The sequence below is a fragment of the Cebus imitator genome, unplaced genomic scaffold, assembly GCF_001604975.1.
Source record: "Cebus imitator isolate Cc_AM_T3 unplaced genomic scaffold, Cebus_imitator-1.0 Scaffold97, whole genome shotgun sequence".
Classification (NCBI taxonomy): domain Eukaryota; kingdom Metazoa; phylum Chordata; class Mammalia; order Primates; family Cebidae; genus Cebus; species Cebus imitator.
In genome coordinates this window covers 1,629,198-1,653,177 of record NW_016107412.1, presented here as the reverse complement: position 1 = coordinate 1,653,177, position 23,980 = coordinate 1,629,198, and the positions used below count along the sequence as shown (strand labels likewise).

General features: G+C 35.0%; 1 protein-coding gene across 10 annotated transcripts in view; it reads right to left on the bottom strand.

Moving 5' to 3' along the window:
* Positions 1-23,980, bottom strand: part of PCDH15 (protocadherin related 15) — a 1,323,555-nt gene that overhangs the window by 819,710 nt on the left and 479,865 nt on the right. For all 10 annotated transcript variants that reach the window (XM_037741275.1, XM_037741277.1, XM_037741276.1 and 7 more), the window contains one exon: positions 4,628-4,742. In XM_037741275.1, the coding sequence (XP_037597203.1) occupies positions 4,628-4,718 (91 nt within the window). In that variant the 5' untranslated portion in view covers positions 4,719-4,742. The remainder of the gene's footprint in view (positions 1-4,627; positions 4,743-23,980) is intronic.

Here is a 23,980-nt window from a genome sequence, read left to right as displayed (position 1 = left end):
ATATTTGGTAAATTTGAAGAGATAAAAAAGACATATACATATATAAATATGAGTATGAAATATCAGTTATAACTAAATATATACATTTATTTAAAAGTAGCATAATTATTTATAAATAATAAGAAATAGTAAAAGCAATAAAGATTTTTTTTTAGTGAATATTGGTCATATGCCAGATGCGGTTCTAAAATGTATAAAATCGAGTTTCAGACAGCTATTGTCTATAAGGAAATTCAATCCCAGGAAAGGTGAATGATTGAGGATTAGAAACATGGTCCCTTCATATAATTGTTCTGATTGTCCAACATACAAAGGTTTCGTTCATGTTATAGATACATTCTAACTGATGTAGTAGCTGAAGAGCAAGACAAAATTTCTGGCTTCCAGACTAATTGCTTTGGCAGCCAAAGAGAACTGCTGATAGCATTCATGGTCTGTAAAAAGGTAGGGAGTACTCTTTGTCTCTCTCGCTCTATCACTTGCTCTCTCTTTCTCTCAGTCTCTCTCAAACACAAACACACATCATACACACATATACACATACACTCACATATTCACTGGCATACACAACTTTTATACAACTATCCTATCACATTTGTTCAAACTTCAACATAATGCTATGATATAGTTTTTCAACAAACACTGTGCTTATCTGATTATGGCAGTAATATATATTCAATATGAAAAAAATCAAAAACTCAGAGTAAAAAATAAAAATAATATAAAACATACCCATTACCTATACAGCATCTTCACTTCATCATCTCCCTCCCTCCTTTCATTTATGTACTCAAAATCAAAACTAAATAAACCGTAATATAAATGGGGCACACAACTTAGTTTATTTACTTTACTACGAAAAATATATTTGAACAAGGGCTATGTTTTACATATCTTTTTAAATCTTTCACAACATATAATTTAGCACAGGGTCCTGCTTCCTCTGCTTTGCAAGGATACCTGCTTCCTAGGTTCCTTATGCTCAACTTGGGATCAGGGCATATGTTCCAATTCAAATAAAATTTTCAGGATAAGTAATGCATATAAAAGATAAACTCAGTATCAATCCTAATGCTTTTTTTTTTTTTTTTTTTTTTTTTTTTTTTTATTTTTTTTTTTTTTTTTTGAGTCAGAGTTCGTTCTTGTTGCCCAGACTAGAGTTCAATGGTGCTGTCTCGGCTCAGTGCAAGCTCCACCTCCTGGGTTCAAGCAACTCTCCTGTCTCAGCCACCTAAGTAGCTGAGGTGCCTGCCACCACACCCAGCTAATTTTTTGTATTTTTAGTAGAGACAGAGTTTCACCATGTTGGCCAGTTTGGTCTCCAACTCCAGGCCTCAGATGATCTGCCTGCCTCAGCCTCCCAAAGTGCTGTGATTACAGGTGTGAGACACCGTGCCCGGCCCCTAATGCCCTTTTATCAGAGCAAAATAGCAAAATGACATACCACAAACTATAAATCTATTATGTACTCTAATTTTCTAGGAAGTCTATCAGCTACATTCTGACTTTTTAAATATAAAACAATACTATCAGCCTCATTTATGTTACTAGTACTTGCTTAGATCTATAATCATTAACAAAATGAAATGTCCATTACGAAATTGGCCTTCTACAAATTTTATTGCTTCATCTGAAAACATCCCAGCAATCTGACAGAGAAATATTTACAAATTCAAAACATAGCCAACGTTTTCAATTAAAAAATATTGTTATATATTATTAACAGTAATAATTATATAATATATTGTCCTTATAAATAATTTCACACATAAGGATAATAGAATATTCAATTTTAGAATAAAGCATTTATTAAACAATCAATCCATTTTTTTCTTCCAACTCCCTTATGCTTAATTAAAAAAATACATAGAAAAGCAGAAAACATTGTTCTTAATTTAAAATCCAGAAGAGTATTATCGATAGTCTAAGCATAGCATAAAAATTTTTTCCTTCACTTTTCTCTGAAACTCCTACATATGCAACTATGTTATGTAAAATCATATTAGGCTAATCTAATCAGTAGATTATCTGTAACAAAAGTGTTCTTTTCCTTTTAACTTTTGCTTGCATGTTTCTCTTTTACTTACAACCATCACCACTGCCTTCTTTGAATCTAACCATGTACCTACAAACCCAAAAATCTGGATAAAAATATTTTTTTATCATGTCACAAATTCCAGTTTAGTGCTAGTTTGTTAGCCATGATTTGCCTAGTCCTGATTTCATCCCTGCATGGTATAGGCTCATGATTTTATATGGATTAAAAAAAATTCTGAAAATCATTTTCAGTCGTATATAACTGAATGATTAAATAACACTAACATTAAAGTGTCTCTAATTAAGGGAGGTCTGAAAGAAGTAAAGAACTGGGAGGAGGTGGGGTCCTGGCTTACGCCTGTAATCCTGGCATTTTGGGAGGCCAAAGTGTGTGGCTCACCTGAGGTCAGGGGTGTGAGACCAGGCTGGCCAACATGGCAAAACCTTGCCTCTACTAAAAATACAAACAAAAAAAATTAGCTGGGCATAGTGGTAGGCACCTGCAATCCCAGCTACTTGGGAGGCTGAGGCAGGAGAATCACTTGAACCTGGGAGGCAGAGGTTGCCATAGGCTGAGATCGCGCCATTGCACCCCAGCTTGAGAGACAGAGAGAGACTCTTTCCCTCAAAAAACAACAACAACAAAAAGAACTGGGAGGAGACCTAGAGAAATAATTGCATCATTGCGTCTGGAGGCACACTGGAGGATACGAGCATGGTAGGAAAGTGAAATATACACACAGAAAACTGATAAAATACTACACAAAAAGTAAGTTTATCTGCCATAATTCCCATTCCTTCAGTATTCCTAAGAACCGAGTCACTTCCAAGAGGAGAAATCTGGTAAAGCTTTCTAGCTGTGGCCATAGGGTATTCATCTCTGTGAATATAGTACATTAAAGTCAGCCCCACCGTGCAGTATCACTTGACAAGTCTGAAATTCCATTGGTCTTCAGAAAGTTGACTATGTGATGGCCAATAATGACCTGATAATCTCATAGTAGAGGCAATGCATATACATTTTTAAGACTAAGAGCTATAACAAGCTTGTGAAGAAAACCAATTTATAGCATTACAGGTTCAACCAGAAGTGATTTCCTCTTTTAACTAAAATTACATTGCTAAAAAGTACATGGTTTATGGATGTTTAATGTGAAAAAAGACAGACAGTGAATACTTTCCTGCTCGGTGTAAACACTAAATAAGAATGAAAATGGCATGCCTTATTATATAAAGTAATACCAACACAATGATATGCAATCTACTCCTCTGGCACAATTTGAAAAGTGTTCTTTTACTACAGAGTCACATTCTCTTTCATTTCAGTGTGTTTTCGTTCAAAATAGCAGTTATTTATACATACCACTTTTTAAAATTCATTTTTAGGCTGCAGATTCACAGCCTCCATAAATGCCAAAGATGTGCAGTTAAATTGAGATGCACTTGAAGTAAACACCGTGCTAACCAGCAATAGTGTTCAAGAGATTATGCTGCTAATTTTATGAGAGTGAATACTATTGTGAATTATTCTGCCAATCCCCAGTGAGGTTAATCTCTCACATTATTGAAGATTGAGAATGTCTTAATATATGCACAACTTGAACATTGTTTGGGAAAAAGCCAAACTAATTCATCTACCTTCTGATCAATCAGTTTAGCCAAGCAAAGCACAAAAGAAATTCACATCCTTTGCTGCCATTAACAGCAACCAGTTAACAGGGCAACAATGGTGGGGAGACGTTTACCTGTCTGTGCATCATGAATGCCAAACAAATCTTGAATAAGAACAATGAAAAGTTAAAGGAAAAAAAAAAAAAGAAAGAAAGAAGAATAAAATTCATTTTTCTTGAATAGCAAATTTCTAGGGGAGTAATTTTTTCATTTTTTTCTTCTGTCAAATTAACATATTGTATATATCCTAACTCTCATTGTAGGGTATTCAGAGATAGATTCTGCCAATATTGAAATATCTAAGACAGGCACAATTGGGCCACTGCAAACATAATGTGCTAAATGGATACTAAGTAACCTGAAGATTAATTAATCTTTCTAAAGTGACTAGCTTACTATAAGAGCAAAACGCAGAAAGTCAAATATCAAATCTTCTTTATTTTTCTATTCTTTCCAAAAAATAGTTGGGAAAATAATGCAATGCCTAAGCTACCAACACCAAACAACTTATGGCTGCTACTTTTTGACCCTTTCATGGGGTTAAAATTTGTTGTCTTTTTTATTTCTAGCTTTGTTTGAGACCTTTGTTCGCAAATATTCAAGGGTTAGTAAATCCAGTTTAGTATTTCTTCCATAACAATTAAGCGTTTACCTAGTGAAAATAAGTATTCAAACAAAGGTCTTGCATTACATTTTCTACTAAACTGCATTCCTTCTACCATAGTGCAATCTTTATGAAGAAACAAAGGACTTCTGATTTCACTTTTGTAAGCTTGTTTTAGTTAATTATTACACAGAGATACTAACCTTTAAAAATAAACTAAAAATTAGCACTATTCACCTCTGTGGTGTGCCTTCTTTTCAATGTCATAACAAAAATCCTGGCTTGCTCTAAAGGCCAAGCGAAAAGCAACCTTACCATCGTCGTACTGGCCCAAGCAGATTTCAAAGAGAGTACCCAGGACGATTCCTGAAGCTAAACACTTCCAGAGACAAAACGGTTGAAACATTTTCTGTCCAAGTTCAAAGCCGATCTGAAATAAGAGGTGGTAGAAAGAAACATTGACATGTTCATTAATCTGTTATAGGTAAACACAATTGTCACAGCACAGAAAAGCCTTAATGCCTCCATAGTTAATTACCTGTGCCATGCTATCCACTAACAAAGTAACATACTTGTTTAATGCACTGGAACTGTTTATCAACATAATTTTGCAGAAAAGTAATCTCCAAGAAAAGACATATTTTCTGTTACTTAATGTGCAAGCCAAGTAGGTGGAGAAGTTAACCTACTAATAATATCAGAAGCACGTTCTTTAATATCAAGGCCTTATGGATAAGTCAAATGTTAATCAATTTAAGTTACTAAACTTACGTTGTCGGCAGCATTATTTTACAACAAAGTTTAATATGGTAAGCCAGTTCTTAGTATCCTATATGAGAATTTCAATGAAAATTTTTCTTATGCAGTTAAGTAGGAAAGCCTATCATTAAAATGGCAATTCCTTTCTAGTAGAGCGATCAGAGATTGACTTAACTATGCCAGGAAGGAGTAAGGAAAATCTGTCAATTTTCACTACATCTGTTCTAGGAAGCATTTGGAGGCATTTCATTTTAATTATCTTGTTTTACTTTTCAATCTCTCAGTAAGTGAAAAAAAAAAAAAAGAAAGAAAGAAAGAAAAAGAAAACAACTGATTGAGAAATTAGTGGCCTGTGAGCACAGGAGAAAGTCTTATTGAAAGAATGACATGCTCACTTTCTTTGTAAATTGAGGAAATAATCCACACAGAATTGCTCAAAACGCCCCTGATTATAAATTGTGGCAGAATAGGGATTGGAACACTGTTTCTCTAATTCAGATGTTCCAAACTCAAATGCCTACAGATGACAAGCAGACAAAGGAAAGGAATGAATTAGCCTAAGGGGACAATAATGATGGTAGAGGCTACAATAAACTGTGCAATGCAAGGTTTCTAAAGAGACCAGCTAGTACTCAACTTCTGTCAATGATTGTTATGTGGGAATGCAAACCAATGTTACCGGGTCTTCTGATTTTCAAAGAGAAGGCAGAAATCCAAATTTTCATGTGATTTCCCTGTGTTTAGATGATTGTGCAATCTTCTTTATAAGACTAAATGCTTCTAGCACGTAATATTGTTGCCAAGGTTCTCCAGTTTTCTCTCTCTGCCCAAGATTCTCTCCACTAGACTAGCTGTGGATAAGGTTTATCAGAGTGTACAAAGGAATGATTTTAATTCTGCTTTTGTGTACATTTCATCCATTTTTGCTTCATTGTCGAGTGTTTTATAATATTTGTCCAGTTGCATGTATAAATATATATAATGTATTATAAAATTAAAAGTATACGCTCTTTTTTTAAGCTAATGGGATACACAGCTCTAGAACTTAAAAGATTACTGCTTTAGATCACACACATTTTAATATTAAGTCTATTATTTGTTTGTTTCTTTATCTAAGAGGAAAAGAAATAAGCCACCTTTTTTTTTGCTGGCCCTTCTACATTTTTTCCTAACCAGCAAAGTGCTTGGCTCCTGCATTTATAATTTCTAGGGACAAATAGCTCAAAGAAGAGCTCATTATTAGATGCCAAGAGAACATAATAATCCACACTAACCGGCAGAAAAAAAGAAAAATGAAATTGACCAATGCTAGGGATTGTGTACAGCAGCAGATAAGAATGTGGCTTCTTTTTAAATTCAAGGCTTTCAACTTACTAGTTTTAGGATATTGAAGAAATAAATAACATCTTTGTCTCACATTCCTCATTATCAAAATGGACATAAAATAGTACCTACCTCATAAGATTGTCTTAAACATTAAATACGTAAGGGAACATAAATACAAGCTTAGCACAGTGTACTTACTCACCGAGTGAGTACTCCCTAGAGCTTAATATGAATCTTTCTGACTCAGCATCTATGGAACCTCCGAAGTCTTAAACATAGATTAACTCAATCTATCTTTAGCAAGGGCTGTAAAGTAGATATTATTATCCTCATTTTGTGGAGGAAAGGTCAGGCTCACAGAGAATAAGTGACTGGCTCAAGGGTATAAACTGGCGTGTGTCTGAAGAGACTATAAAGCCTGTGAGTAAGGCACCTTTGCTCATTTCATTTGCAAAAAGTTTTCCAGAAAACACAGGGCTCAGAAGTTTTCAAGGGCTGTGGAGGTCTAGAATGGTCTGCTGTATTGCTTCCATTAAACTCTGAGAGAGAGACATTCTAGCCCGCTTCTCAAAGGACGATTTACACACATAATGGCTTCAAATCCTTTTTTTATTTGGAAAAATAAATATGACGACATTAAGAAATAAAACAATACTATTTAAAGGTAAAAATATAAAAAGAAACCCTATACAAACTAGAAAGGATATATATCAGAAAACAAAACACAAACCAAAAAGGATATGTATCAGAAAACAAAATTAAAGAGAAAGCAATATCTTAGCCAAGGACAAGAGGACATAGTTGTATTCCTGTGTGAGTCTTTGATCTGCCAGCTTGACTTAATTTGTACTAGTTTATAGTATTATTTACTCACAAATTATGGTATTTTCTTTTATTTCGGACTGAAGCTAATTCGGTTTCATGTGGTAGCCTCCAAGATAAAAACTACCTGATGGATCATTATTTTAAAATCATTAATGCCACTTCCATTACTATGCCTTCAGAAACAAAAACTCTTCATCTATGGTCTGCATGTTTTTTAGAGGATTATATGTACACGTTTGAAAACAACACAGACAAAACTCACATAAAAATCTATTTAGAATAGATATAGCATTTACTACCCAGAGGAATGAGATGATCTTCGAGGAAATATCATACTTATTTGTCTTTGAATAATGAGAAAAATAATAATTTCTATACTTTTTTTACTCTTTCATATATATCTACCTTATTTCCAAAGAAATTTCAATCTTTTCCATGGGCTCAATATTTACAGAAACCTGAAAGAAGGCTATGAGTCTACACATCAACCTGATATCCCAAACATATTGACTTAGAGAGAAAACCCAGTTTCTAAACAAAGATATAATGAAAAGGCACTTCCCACAAAGAGATGGTGTAAAAGACTTCAGGAGCATCAAGTTTAGTACAATATTGTGCCAATCCACTGACAGCCTAGAGTGGCGCTTGTGCAATCAAATTAATTGGAAGAGATCAAATGCTTTACATAAAATATTGTCTTCATTACTAAATTTACAATCTCTAGAAGCACGAGAGAAGGTTGTATAGGAGATGAATTTTAAAATCTTGCTGAGTGACTACATGTAAATGAAAAGCATGTCAAACAACACCTCTACAGTGGCGCTTTCCTTTTACTACAATTCCCACATCAAACCCTTTCCATGTTCCCCGAATACTAATTTTTACTCCAGAATTTATTGACTGATAATGCTATGTTCTAAAAACCCAAAGCATGTTTAATTAAAAAAAATTATAGGAGACCTTCAAATGAATTTATTATACATGCTTTTCAAGAGATAAATTGATATATTCAGTACTCTAATGTAGCTAATAAAGTTATCATTTTGCAGTCGTGACTTAGAAATAATATTCTATTGTCAAAATACTGGGTTAAAGTGGTTTTTTCCATTTATAATATTTCACGTAAGTGGCTTGCAATCCATGTGCAATTTATGATACATTTTCTTTAGGGTTAAGAATATTTTACTGCAATTATTCAAGACAAACCTAATGGTTTCCAATTTCACCTCATTTGTATTTTCTGCAAGATAAAGTTTATATCTATTTCTCTGGCATTCAATGATCTCAAAAATTAATTTATCCAACAAGCACTTATGGAGGGTCTACTAGATTCCACTCACACTTCTAGGCAGTTGGAAAATATCAGTGAACAAAACTGACACATTTCTCTGCTCCTATGGATGTTATATTCCAGCAAAATAAAGATCGACCAACAACAAACATAAATAAGTTACGTAACATTTTGAAAACGTAATAAGTGACATGATAAATAGCATTTCAAAACTGTATATTGTCAGTTTGCAATAATTTCCTTTCAGCAAATGAAGTAAGATTACACAAGGCAACCAAAATGCTATCTGATAAAATAACTGAATAAGAACTTTACGATTAAAGTGTAAGTATTCCCACAATCCTGACAGCATCCTTGATGGTATCTACTAATCTGAATACAGATTTCTGTTCATCTCTCGGAAGAAGAATAAAGGTCTTTCACTGCCTTTCACTTTCAAATATAAATCCAAAGCCTGGAAATACACAAAGTTCTGTTCTTTTTCCATTTTTCCCTGTTCCCTGCATCTTGGGTGGTCGCAGTGACACATGGCAAAAGCAGCCAAGGTTGACACCAAAGCAGTCTTAAATACATTTTTGAGAATGTTAACTATACTATTTATTTTTTAGCCTATGTCTTTGACTGCTATGTGAATAAACACTAATTTTCTTGAGATATCAAAGCTTGGAGCACACCATCATTGCCTTGATGAGAAACCTCAAACCAACACACAAGCATGAGTGAAGTGAGTTGTATGTATGCAATCTGCCCTTCAACAGATTGTTCAGCCAAACTACTGGTACCCCCCATCTGTAACAATATGTGGATAGAGCTAGAAAACTAAAATTTGTCACTGCTCTGTATTCCGTGTGAGAAACATATGCTACCTACCTGCTGGAATAAAGCAAACTTCCCTTCAAAGCAACCTCAGTTTCAAACTGAAAACATGATGCTTTCCAAAGTCATTGCATTTCACCACACCAAATACAAATTTCTTAAAATGACTAGCTAAAAACGTGTTTTCCCCCTCAGCATGGTGATAAATAATAATGTCTTCATCACTACAGAGAATATTTATTACTCTTCAGCATTACCAGATGAATCAGCTTTTCTTTTTTAAAAATGTGTAATATGAACTTTAGGAAAATAAAATTTCAGAGAGACTTTCAGATATATTCCCTCCTTCTAGATCGCATTATATTTTTTCTTACTTAATATACATGTTTAAGTTTATATATTCATTTATAAAAATATATTTATATTTATTGATAATTTTATAGTGCATTTATACATAATATATTTGTATATAAATTTGTTACATATTCACATATAAAATGTACATAAAGAAGTGTATATTTTATTTAAATTTACATTAAAGATAGGTAGATATTGATATTATCTTACACTTCTTTTAAAGTTTGCAATTTAAATTCAAGGGGGTATGTTGTAGCTAATCTGAGTTAAGGATGGAAAGTAACCAATGTTTTTATAAGACTCGGTGAGGTCCAAGGCACCTCTCCCACCTGGTCCAGCTAAATCAGGCTTACTAGATCTTTGCTCGGGCTTACAGTTTGTAACATGCTACTACATCTGAATGTGCCTTGACTACGAACCTTAAAATATGTGTTAATTTGGCAGGGTGCAGTGGCTCACACCTGTAATCCCAGCACTTTTGGAAGCCGAGGCGGGTGGATCACTTGAGGTCAGGAGTTCCAGACCAGCCTGGCAAACTTGGCGAAACCCCATCACTACTAAAAATATGAAAAATTAGTTGGGCATGGTGGCACATGCCTGTAATCCCAGTTACTCAAGAGGCTGAGGCAGAAGAATAGCTTGAACTTGGGAGGCAGAGGTTGCAGTGAGCCGAGATTGCCCCACTGCACTCCAGCCTGGGCGATAGGATAGAGCAAGACAAACTTCATTTCAAAAAAAAAGAAAATGTTGATTTGCTGTCCAGGTGCACTCTCTTTCTACATACAGATTCACCCTAAACATTATGGGATAAAATAAAATTGATGAAAATGATTTTTAAAATGAAGAATATAAATTCTTAAGAACTAATCTTGCCATCACTTCAATCATTTACAGTGTTTTACATTTCAGTTTTAAACATTTTAAATATATAATCAACAGTTGTAAACATTAAATGAGATTAATTTAACTCAAAATATATTTCTCAAAACCACATGAAACATGTAAGTCCAAGCTCAGGCATTCTTATTCTACAGCCTTTGGTGGATTCTTGGAAAATTCAAATCAGTATCTTAACATGTTTGGTTGAGTCTATTCATTATTAAATTCTGGTTTTAATAATAGAACTTTAAATAAAAGACGGAGGAACACTGGTTTTCTGTTTGGGGTACACTACTTCTCAAGAAAATAAATGACTCTATCAATATAATTAATGTGTCTAATTTATGTTTAAAGATTGTGTCTTCATGGAAAAAACTAACATTCAGTTTAGTCAGTAACAGATACATGTAAAATATTATAATAATCTAGTCATACTACTTGGTTTAATAAAACACGAATACACCAAACTGTTTTTAAATGCATGGAAATTTGATCTCTATGTTTACTATTGCTATTACATGGAATATTCTTCTTAGTGTTTATATATACAGTTACTCAATACTTATTTTATATTTAGTGCATGTCAGACACTCAGCTCCTAGTATAGAAATAAATTGTTCAATTTGCTCACAATGACTTTGCTACTGAGCATGCACCATATTTCATATTTTTTACCTAATATACATTTCAAGGTACTTTAATAAAATAATTCCAAATTAGGAGAGAAATTAATTTTAACTGCCAATTTTATGAGGTTTCCATTCAATCCATGTTTTTGAAACTTCCATCTAGATGTTAGTCTTTTATAAATAAATTTCTCACAATTTCTTAGAAAAGTCATGGGATAAAGCTTAGTTTGAAAAGAGTGAGAAAAGTAGAATAAATAAAAAAGAAGCCCAAACATTATTTCATCCATGGAGTGTTTAGCTTAAAAATATAACCAGGTAAATTTAAAATGGAACTTTAATGCTCAAGCAACTGTATGCATAATTTTAAAAAGAAGCTTCAAAGAGGGTTCTGTGTGGTGCCATTCCCTGGCACAGAAAAAGGATTCTGACTAGTATTGTTGTTTGATGAAAATTATAGATTCTAAGAAACACAAATAATAAGTAAATGAGTATTTCTCTGAGGCAAATTCATCAGCGAAAAAAAATCTAAAAGTATTAAGTTAGTCAAGAGAGATTAGGCGTAAAAGTATGAAAATGCCAGTGACTTCTATGATGTAATATAATACAAGTCCTGAATCTGGAATGAGAGTGCCTTGCATTGTATTCCCCCTTTTGGGGGGCTGCATAAGGGTAAGCCAGTGAAAACTTGTGAGGATCAGTTTCAAATTAGCACAATACAATCCATTGTATTATTCTGTAATTAACAGATTAAACTTTTAACAAAAATTAAAACTTAAGACTATTCATTTTTTCATTCATAACATAAGTGTTTATTAAGCACGGATTCTGGGTAATGTATTTTATAAGATGTACTGGCTACAGCTTTGTGAGAAAAAAATGAATGAATGAGTAACAAATAAAGAAATAAATAACAGTCCATATGGAGGTTTCAGTCTAAGAGAGTGTGGCAATTAAAGTACCTCAAAATAAATCAAATCCTTATATAATCGTGTTCCATAGATCAGGGGTCTAGTACTGATCCATGGCCTGTTAGGAACCAGGCCACAGAGCAGGAAGTAAGTGGTGGGTGAATGAGCAAAGTTGCATCTGTATTTACAGTCACTCCCCATCACTCATATTACTGCCTAAGCTGCGCCTTCTGTGAGATCACTAGTGGCATTGGATTCTCATAGGAGTGCAATTTCTATTGTAAACTGCACATGTAAGGGATCCAGGTTGCATGCTCCTTATGAGAATCTAATGCCTGATGATAGATTTGTCATTGTCTCACATCACTGCCAGATGAGATCATTTAGTCATAAGAGAACAAGCTCAGAGCTCTCACTGAGTCTACATTATGGTGAGTTGTATAACCATACCATTATATATTATAATGTAATAATAGAAATAGAGTATATAATAAATGTAAATCCTCACAGAGACTATCGAGATATTTGTACATAAATATATATTTATAATAAAATAATATTTTGAATTGTCAAACTTAAATAAAATATATGCTTATAAGAATAAAATGCTAATATACTTGGAAAATAGGAACCAAATCTCAGCCTGTAAATTAAAATTTATGGTTTATATACAATGAAAACTATTTGGGCTGTTTTTGTTTCTGTGAATCAATTAAATAAATCTTTTCTCAAATTTAAGCTCTCTGTCTGAGTATACTAATATTGGCAAAGCCCTCTGTATCCTAAAATAATGTCTATTTTAATATGACTTCATAGAGTAAAGGCATTAAAAAACAGTGAACATAAGCCACTAAATATTATTTTAATTTTTTGTTGAAATTACTAAATTAATAGAAAGTGACAAAAGTACTTTTCGAAGAATTTAAAAAAACAAAAACAGAAGATTGAGCAAAGTACATGTGGAAATATAAATTATAATTTTATTCCACTTTATTAATACTCTTGTCTAATTAGGCATTAATTACTTTAAAAAGTAATGCTTTCCCCTTAGAATTACTGCGGAAGTTGAAAGGTTCAAGTTTTTAATTACTACTCACAAAGCATGCAGTGAAACTTTCAAATCTATGAAAAGTCTACTATTTTACATATTCAGCAAGATATTTATCTTAGAAAAATATCTTTGATAAGTCCAAAATTTCATTGAAATTAACAGCAAGAAACTTGTGCTTTCCTTTCCAGTGTCAGAGATGAGTGGAATAAATAAAAATCAAGGATCTTTTGTGGATGAAAGGAAGCAGAAATCTTAAGATTAAAAATTCACTAATGTGATGCCCATGGGCAAAGATGAAATCAGGTATTATAGATGATTTTGAAGTTGCAGTTTTAATAATAATAAAGGTATAGTGAATGGGAGAATTGAAGCAGAATGAATTTCATACCATTGCCCATACCAGTGAACTCATCATGCATTTGAAAAATATACTCTGGGCATGACATGGTGGCTCACACCTGAAATTTTAGAACTTTGAGAGGCCAACATAAAAGGATAGCATGAGGCCGGGAGTTTGAAACCTGGGCAAAATAGCATGGTCCAGTCTCTACAGAATATATAAAATTAAAAAATTAGCTGGGAGTGGGAACACAACCACTCTCCAGAGGCTGATGTGGGAGGATGGCTTGAGCTCAGTAGTTCAAAGTTACAGTGAGGTATGATTGTGTCACTGTACTGGAGCCTGGGGGACAGATTGAGAGCCTGTCCCAAAAACAAAACAAATAAGCAAAAAAGTATATTCCACTAATACTTTGTAAATGGGGGTGTATGAAGACTTTTTTAATCAGATATAATTGCGTTAGGGTACGTGTATTTCGAAGTTTGTTTGTGTGTGTGTGTCAGGTTGCATATATTAAGTGTAAGCAGCACAGTTATTTCAGGAAGGGATCATAAATGTATAAGAATCTAAGCGTGCACAATATACTGTAAATAAATAAGTAAAGCTGACTTAGAAATAATGGGAGCTCTGAAGACTTCATTGAATTTAAACTTAGCAACTTTGCGGAAGCCTAAATGTATTTTTTTCATCTGCCATTTTTTAATCTAAAAGATAAAAAGTGAGTGTCTAAAATTTAATATAAAATTATGCAATTTAATTGCTTCAATTAAATTATTCTTTAGTGTACAGTGACAGCCAAGAAAACACACCTTTTTGTGCCATTGAGACCAAGCTGCAATAGTTTAAAACCTTGGGCTTAAGGATCTGTCAGTGAAATGAAAGTAGTATGATCAGAGCTGTATCTCTCTACGTATTTAGGATCACTGTAACGTCATCACTTCCAAAACTTCTTTTTATAACCACAATCTTTGAGAATTCTCACACTTTAGAGTGTCTTTCTGCCTAGAAAAATCTATCACAGTAATAATTGCAATCACAATAAAGATGATATATGATAATGCGGAGGATATACTAGGTGAAAATTTTAGAACTGCTGTCGCTCAGGATTTTCTCAAAAGAGAAATATTCAGAAATATCATGTAGTTACTTTACAAAGCAACCTATATAAATAAATAACATATATAAATAAATATACACACACACATGTATTTATATATGCACAAAGGGTTTCTTGAATGCATATCTACCTTTAAAGTAAGAGTGCATTTTGAGCACAGTCATCACGAACACAAATTTTATTCTTGCCTCTTGTGTTGATTTATGGTTTAAATTTTGTAATCGTGTGAGCAATTATTAAAATGATACCAAATGCTTAAGTTAAAGTCATTTGTATGACATTCATCCATGTTTTTTATGCTCTTTTGAGTTTAAGGGATGGTATTAGAAAATCCTATAAACTAGCTTATGGTACTTTCTACTTACTTTTTTTGATGAGCAACACTAAGACTGGCATTTCAACTTCCAGTGAGGGTGCTTGTATGATAATCAGTTAAGCATATTGCTGCTAAACTCAAATTTTAAAAATAATTAAAAAATAAGATATAAATGATTGAAAGCATGAGAATTGTTCCCTATATGTTTTCTAATTTTTAATAAATTGAATTAAAAATAAGACTTCCCAAGTGAGTTTTAGACATTACCACCTTCAAAGTCATCGTTTATGTGTTTATGAAGGTGAAAGTGAAGGGATCTATAGTATTATATTTGAAGAAAATATAACTTTTTAAAGTAACATGACATCTGTATATAAAAAGAAACAATAATGATATGACATTGAATAGATATAGACCTGACGATATAATTGATAAACTTGTTTGAAAGTTTACTTAACAAGGTCTTTGTAAAGCTTGCTTTTTTTTAAGAAAAGAAAAAACAACAAAAATATAGTTGTGTAAACACGTGAGGAAATGTAAAGGGAGGGATATGCTTTGGTTGTGTCCCCACCCAAATCTCACCTTGAATTGTAATAATCCCCACGTGTCAAGGGTGGGGCCCAGATGAAAATAATAGAATTATGGGGGTGGTTTTCCCCATACTGTTCTTCTGGTGGTGAAAAATTCTCAGGAGATCTAGTTTTATAAATGGGAGTTCCCCTGTACAAGCTCTCTTGCCTGCCACCATGTAAGACATCACTTTGTTGCTCCTTCGCCTTCTGCCATGATTGTGAGGCATCCCCAGCCATATGGAACTGTCAGTCAGTTAAACTTCTTTCCTTTATACATTATACAGTCTTAGGTATGTCTTTATTAGCACACTGAGAACAGACCAAAAAAGGGAGAGAAAGAAGGTTGGAGAAAGGAGAAGCTTACTAGCGTATTCAAGGAAATCCCTCTGAAAATGACATTTGAGTTGAGACCTGAATAAAACAAGAGACACTTTAGAGAATCCCGTAATAGGGAAGCAGGCATACCACTTTCAATAGCTCTGCTTTGGGAGCATGCCAGTCATGGATAAGAAACAGGAAACAGGCCAGATTAATGGGAAGGAGGGAGTAGTACTTGAAAGATGTAGCCAACAGGAAACTGAGAGAAAGGAGGTGCCACTTACTGGAAGGTGTTCCTCGCTGTTGGGGAGCAGCAGATTTGGAGTAGAAATGAAGAAATTGGCTTTAATTGTTCAAATGAAGTTTGAAATATCTATTAAACTACCAAATAAAGATGCCCCATAGCTTGATATGAATAAATCTGGAAGTCAGGGTAGACATAAAATTGCCAGTCATGAAATGAACATGGAACTAATATAGGCTATGTATGGAGGGTGTACAAAGAGAGAAGAAATAGGACTTGCATATATTTGGAGGTCAGAAAAATGAAGATATGTAGCTAAATAGATAAGAAGGAGTGAGAGGGAATGCCTGAAGCCAAATGAAGAAAGGATTTCAAACAAGAGAGAATGTGAATACGTCAAGTGCCACTAATCTGTTGAGGAAGATAAGGACTAAGGATTAACTATTGTATATTTGTGAAAAAGAAGTCATTGATGCCCTTGAGAGGAGTGGTTTCACTGGAGCCCTGGGAACAAAAGCCTGACTAGATGTTTTCAAGAAAATAGAGTTCATATAATTTTTTGGTGTGTTTCTTTTTTAACTATGCAAGTGAGCAACAAAATGCAGAGACAGGAAGATAGTGGTGACAATTAGTCCATCAACTTGGCACATGTATGCACTTTTGTTAAATATAGAGCTATTACAAACAAAGGTAATCTATTAAAAAGTAGAGACCAGACAAAACAGGAGAGAGAATGGGCATACCTGCACGGTAAGAGAAAAGTTTCATCAGAAGAAATTAGTTCCTCTATACACTGGTAATTAACCAGAGAGAAGGTCCAGGATAGGTGGAAATTTGGGGATGGGAAAGATGTATTGGAGCTTTGAGGATAAAGAAAATGTACAAAGGATTCCTTTGAAAAGTAATAGTGTAAATTATCTGGCAAAATGGGACACAGTTACTGCATAGCGATGATGGATCAGTTGATGCTGGTTTTTTGTTTTATTCTCCAGCCACATTAAGCTGTTGGCATGCAGGATTAGAGTATACAAACTCCAACTATTTTTTTTTTTTACATTTTGTTTTCTTTAAAATATCTTTCTTCAAGTTCACCTATTGCAATATTTTGAATCTTATAATTAAATTCTAAATAAACATATTCATGGGTGGTAATTACTTACAACACTTGAATAGTCACAAGTAATGATACTTCTCTTTTCCTTCTGTGGTATTCACCACCACTTTAGCCTGAATAACTGAACTAATACCAAGTTCTTGAAACACTGGCATAAACTATGCATCTAGCACTGTGGGTCTGTCCATCAGCACAAGCCACTAGTAATTCAGAAATTGCTCATTTATACAATGACATTTATTGCATATCCTGAGAACAGACTAATACAGGGAGAGAAAGAAGGTTGGAGCAGGGAGAAGGTTGCTAGGGTATTCAATGACAGTCCTCTGAAAATGAAATTTGAACTGAGACCTGAATAAACCAAGGGACACTTTAGAGAAGCAGTAATGCCACTTTCAATGTCTCTGAGTTGGGAGTATGCCAGTTTGGAATACGCTGGGAATATGTAGTGATGAGAAAGGTGGTTTTTAAAACATTGCTTAAACTATATTAAACAAAATTATTCAGCTGTGTTTAATACTTCTTACATGTAACAATCACTTTTCTTTTTATAGATTACTTTTCCATTTTTTATAATGTCTGAAATTTAAGGGCACTTTCTCAGAAAGCCTCTTATGTATGCAGGTAGGATAAGAACCTGTCTGATATAATCTCCTAATTTTGAAAACTAAATAGCTACTCATGTGTTTGTACGTAGTGATGTTTTGTCAGAAGTTCTTAACTGAGTAGTCAAATTTAAAGAATTTTAGCAAAATTAAGCTCATAAATCTTTCTAATTCTTCTCTGTTAACCCATAAGAAAATAGAAGCCCAGAGAAATTAAAAGATTTGTTCGGCATTTGCTTGATAACAGAGTAGGGTGGATTTAGGATTTTAGGATCTGAATTGCTCAATATGTAAATATTTGCTTAGGGAAAATCCCAAACCCCAGCATTACACAATATATCCATGCAACAAATCAATTTATCCATGCAATAAACCTTCACATGCAGCCTCTGAATTTATAATTTAAAAATAATCAAAAGCAAGCATCTATGAGGAATAAAATTCTGATATAATAAGACTTTGAAGGTGACATTAGGCTTTGTTATTCAGATTTTAAAAATGATTTTTTTCTGTATCATTTTAATTTAAAATTTTAAGCTGTGTTGTGGTTAAATGTACATTACATATAATGTACCATTTTAGCCATTTTAAGTATACAGTTTAGTGGCTTTCAGAACATTCACATTGTTGTATAGTCATCACCACAATCCAACTCCAGAGCTTTTTCATCATTACAAACTGGAACACTACTCATTAAATAGGCACTCCACATTAAGCCCTGCTTCCAGCCCCTGCTAACCATTATTCCACTTTATTTCTCTATTAATTTTACTATTCTGGGTACTGTATATTAGTGGAATGATAAAAAAAAATTGCACTTTCCATGGAAAAGTGTTTGAAGGGATTCAAAACTGAATTATTTTATCACATTTCAGATGCAATTATAATTACTGAGCATCACCATTTTAGAAGGAGGCTTAAATCAATGTATTATGTTTAAATCTTCAATCCATCTGGAGTTAATTTTTGTTTAAGGTAAAAGGAAGGCATCCATTCTCAGCTTTCTGCATATGGATAGCCAGTCTTCCCAACACCATTTATTAAGCAGGGATTCCTTTCCCCATTGCATGCTTTTGTCTAGTTTGTCAAGGATCAGATGGTTGTGGATGTGTGGCATTACTTTTGAGGCCTCTGTTCTGTTCCATTGGTCTATATCTCTGTTTTGGTACTAGTACCATGCTGTTTTGATTACTGTAGCCTTGTAGTATAGTTTGAAGTCAGGTAGAGTGATGCCTCCAGATTTGTTCTTTTTGCTTAGGATTGTTTTGGCTATGTAGGCTCTTTTTTTGGTTCTACATGAAGTTTAAAGTGGTTTTTTTCCAGTTCTGTGAAGAAGGTCAATGGTAGTTTGATGGGGATAACATTGAATCTACAAATTACTTTGGGCAGTATGGCCATTTTCATGATATTGATTCTTCCTAACCATGAGCATGGAATGTATTTCCATCTGTTTGTGTCCTCTCTTATTTCCTTGAGCAGTGGTTTGTAGTTCTCCTTGAAGAGGTCCTTCACATCCTTTGTTAGTTGTGTCCCTAGGTATTTTGTTTTCTTTGTAGCAATTGTGAATGGGGGTTTGCTCAAGATTTGGGTCTCTGTCTGTTATTGTTGTATAGGAAAGCTTGTGAATTTTGCACATCAATTTTGTATCCTGAGACTTTGCTGAAGTTGCTTATCAACTTAAGGAGATTATGGGCTGAGATGATGGCATCTCCTAAATATACAATCATGTTGTCTGCAAGTGGAGACAATTGACTTCCTCTTTTGCAAATTGAATACCCTTTATTTCTTTTTCTTGCCTGATTGCTCTGGCTAGAACTTTCAATACTATGTTGAATAGGAACAGTGAAAGAGGACGCCCTTGTCTAGTGCCAGTTTTCAAATGGAATGCTTCCAGTTTTTGCCCATTCGGTGGGTATGATATTGGCTGGGGGTTTGTCATAAATAGCTTTTATTATTTTGAGATACATTCCATCGATATGTAGTTTATTAAGAGTTTTTAGAATAAAGGGCTGTTGAATTTTGCTGAAGGCCGTCTCTGCATCTATTGAGATAGTCAGGTGTTTTTTGTCTTTGTTTCTATTTATGTGATGGATTACATTTATAGATTTGTGTGTGTTGAACCAGCCTTGCATTCCTGTGATGAAGCCAACTTGATCGTGATGGATAAACTTTTTGATGTGCTGTTGGATTCGGTTTGCCAGGATTTTACTGAGGATTTTTGCATTGATGTTCATCATGGATATTGGTCTGAAATCATCTTTTTTAGTTGTATCTCTGCAAGGTTTTGGTATCAGGACAATGTTCTCATCATAAAATGAGTTAGGGAGGATTCACTCTTTTTGTATTGCTTGGAATAGTTTCAGAAGGAATGATACCAGTTCCTCTTTGCACATCTAGTAGAATTTGGCTGTGAACGAGTTTCGACTTGGACTTTTTTTGGTTGGTAGGCTGTTAATTTCTGCCTCTACTTCAGTCCTTGTTACTGATCTGTTCAGGGATTCAACTTCTTTCTGTTTTAAACTTGGGAGGGTGTAAGTAGCCAGGAATTTATCCATTTCTTCTAGATTAACTGGTTTATGTGCATAGAGTTATTTGTAGTAATCTCTGATAGTACTTTATATTTCTGTGGAATCAGTGGTGATATCCCCTTTATCATTTTTTATTGCATGTATTCGATTCTTCTCTCTTTTCTTTTTTATCAGTCTGGCCAGTGTTCTATCTATTTTGTTGATCTTTTCAAAAAACCAGCTCCTGGATTTATTGATTTTTTGAAGGTTTTTTTGTGTGTCTTTATCTCCTTCAGTTCTATTCTGATCTTAGTTATTTGTCTTCTGCTAGCCTTTGAATTTGTTTGATCTTGCTCCTCTCCTCTTTTAATTTTGATGATAGGGTGTCAAATTTAGATCATTCCTTGCTTCTCATATGGGCATTTAATGCTATAAATTTCCCTCTAGACACTGCTTCAGATGTCGTCCATAGATTCTGATATGTTCTATGTTCTTTCTCACTGGTGTTGAAGAATATCTTTATTTTTGCCTTCATTTCATTATTTATCCAGTTGTCATTCAGAAGCAAGTTGTTAAGTTTCAATGTAGTTGTGCGGTTTTGAATGAGTTTCTTAATCCTGATTTCTAATTTGATTGTACTCTGGTCTGAGAGACTGGCTGTTCTGATTTCTGTTCTTTTACATTTGCTGAGGAGGGATTTACTTCCAATTATGTGGTCAATTTTAGAGTAAGTGCAACGTGGTGCTGAGAAGAATGTACATACTGTGGAGTTGGTGTGGAGAGTTCTATAGATGACTATTAGGTCAGCTTGGTCCAAATGTGAGTCCAAGTCCTCGATATCCTTGTTAATTTTCTGTCTCACTGACCTGTGTAATATTGACAGTGGAGTGCTAAAGCTCCCAATATTATTGTACAGGAGTCTACATCTCTTTGTAGGGAGTTAAGAACTGGCTTTATGTATCTGGGTGCTCCTGTATTGGGTGCATATACATGATAAACTAGTTAGCTCTTCTTGTTGCATTGATCCTTTTACCATTACGTAATACCTTCTTTGTCTCTTTTCATCTTTGTTTAAAGTCTGTTTTATCAGAGACTAGGATTGCCACCACTGCTTTTCTTTGCTCTCCATTTGCTTGGTAAATCTTTCTCCATCCCTTTATTTTGAGTCTATGTATGTCTTTGCATGTGAGATGGATTTCCTCAATGCAGCACACTGATGGGTCCTGACTTTTGATTCAGTTTGCCGGTCTGTGTGTTTTCACTGGGGCATTTAGTTCGTTTACATTTAAGGTTAATATTGTTATGTGTGAATTTGATCATGCTGTTTTTTTGGCCATTAGTTAACACAGTTTCTTCATAATGTCAATGGTCTTAACAATTTCGTACATTTTCCAGTGGCTGGTACTGGCTGTTCCTTTCCATGTTTAGTGCTTCCTTCAGGAGCTCTTGCAAGGCAGACCTAGTGGTGATGAAATCTCTCAGCAATTGCTTGTCCATAAAGGATTTTATTTCTCCTTCACTTATGAAGCTTAGTTTGGCTGGATATGAAATTCTGGGTTGAAAGTTTCTTTAAGGATTTTGAATATTGGCCCCCAGTCTCTTCTGGCTTGTAGGGTTTCTGCTGAGAAACCTGCTCTGAGTCCAATAGGCTTCCATTTGTTGGTGACTTGACCTTTATCTCTGGCTGCCCTTAGCATTCTTTTCTTCATTTCAACTCTGGTGAATCTGATGATTATGTGCCCAAGGGTTGCTCTTCTTGAGGATATCTTTGTGGTGTTCTCTTTGTTTCCTGGATTTTAATGTTGGCCTGCCTTGCTAGGTTGGGGAAGTTCTCCTGGCTAATATCCTGAAGAGTGTTTTCCAACTTGATTTCATTCACCCAGTCACATTTAGGTACATCAATCAAAGGTAGATTAGGTCTTTTCAAATAATCCCATATTTCTTGGAGGCTTTGTTCCTTTCTTTTCACTCTTTTTTTTCTAATCTTGCCTTCTAATTTTATGTCTTCGATCTCTGATATCTTTCCTTCTGCTTGATTCAGCTATTAAAACTTGTGTATGCTTTGCAAAGTTCTCATGTTGTGTTTTTCAGCTCCATCAAGTCATTCATGTTCTTCTCTAAGCTTGTTATTCTAGTTAGCATTTCATCTAACCTTTTTTAAAAGTTCTTAGTTTCTTTGCATTAGGTTAGAACATGTTCCTTTAGCTCAGAGAAGTCTGTTATTACCCACCTTCTGAAGTCTGCTTCTGTCAATTTATCAAACTCATTCTCCATCCAGTTTTGTTCCCTTGCTGGTGAAGAGTTGTGATCCCTTGGAGGAGGAGAAGCGTTCTGGTTTTTGGTGATTTCATCCTTTCTTCGCTGATTTCTTCTCATCTTCGTGGATTTCTTCAAGGACCTTTGGTCTTTGAAGTTGGTGCCTTTCAGATGGGGTCTCAATGTGGATGTCCTTTCTGTTGATGTTGAAGCTATTTCTTTCTCTTTTTGAGTTTTCCTTCTAACAGTAGGGTCTCTCTGCTACAGGACTATTGGAGGTCCTCTCCAGACTCTGCTTGTCTGGGAATCACCTGCAGGGGTTGCAGAACAGTAAGGGTGGCTGCCTGTTCTTTCTACTGGTATCTTTGTCCCATAAGGGTACCCGTGAGATGTCAGCCAGAGCTCTCCTGTATGAGGTGCCTCTTTGGATATACAGGGTCAGGGAACCACTTGAGGAGGTAGTGTGTCCCTTATCAGAGCTCAAGTCCTGTGCTGGGAACTTCTGTTCAGAGCTGCTGGGCAGGGATGTTGAAGTCTGCTGCAGCGGAACTCACAACCGCCTATTTTCCCATGTGCTCTGTCCAAGGAAGGTGGGGCTTTATTTATAAGTCCCTAATGTGCTGCTGCCTTTTTTCAGAGATGCCCTGCTCAGCAACGAGGGAGTCTAGTCGCAGTCTGCCTACAGAGACATTGCTGAGCTGCTACAGGCTCTTTCCAGCTGCTGTGTAAATGTCCCTGCAGTTTTGTTTACATGGGTAATGCTAGAACTGCCTCAGTAGGGGTGGACTGCTTCAGTAATGGTGGACTGACTCAGTAACGGTGGATTGCTTCGGTTATGGAAGACTGCCTTGGTAATGGCGGATGTCCTTCCCCGAATGGAGATTTACCGTGTGGGTCAAGCTCAAACTGCTGCAATGGCTGCAGAACTCTCAAGCCAGTGCATTTCAGATTGCTGGTCTTTATGGGGATGGGAGCCTGAGCCAGATCCCCTGACTCCCTGCCTTTGGTCCCCTCTTTTCCAGGGGAATGTGCAGCTCAGTCTTGCAGGCTTTCCAGGCACCAGTTATAATGACTGCCTAGATTTGTGCAGGTTTTTGTGCTAGAAACCTGGGGCACTTGTCGGCCAGATCACGGGAGAAGCACAGTATCTGAACCGGAGTGCCAGAGTGGCTGAAAACACCCCCGATCGCCTCTGTTGGGTAGGAGGGGAATCCTCCAGTCTGCTGTACTTCCCAGGTCAGGCAGCACCCCATCCTGCTTTGGCTCACCCCCCTTAGGCTATACCCAAATTCTAAATTTGAACTTTTACCATATCTTTACAGCTTAATTTTGAAGCGTCATTTAAAAGTCTGTATGAGTAGAAAGACATGATAAAGTAACACACCCAGAAATGTCCAAAAGTAGTTCATATTTTTAAGTAGGTAGAAAATCCTTTTAC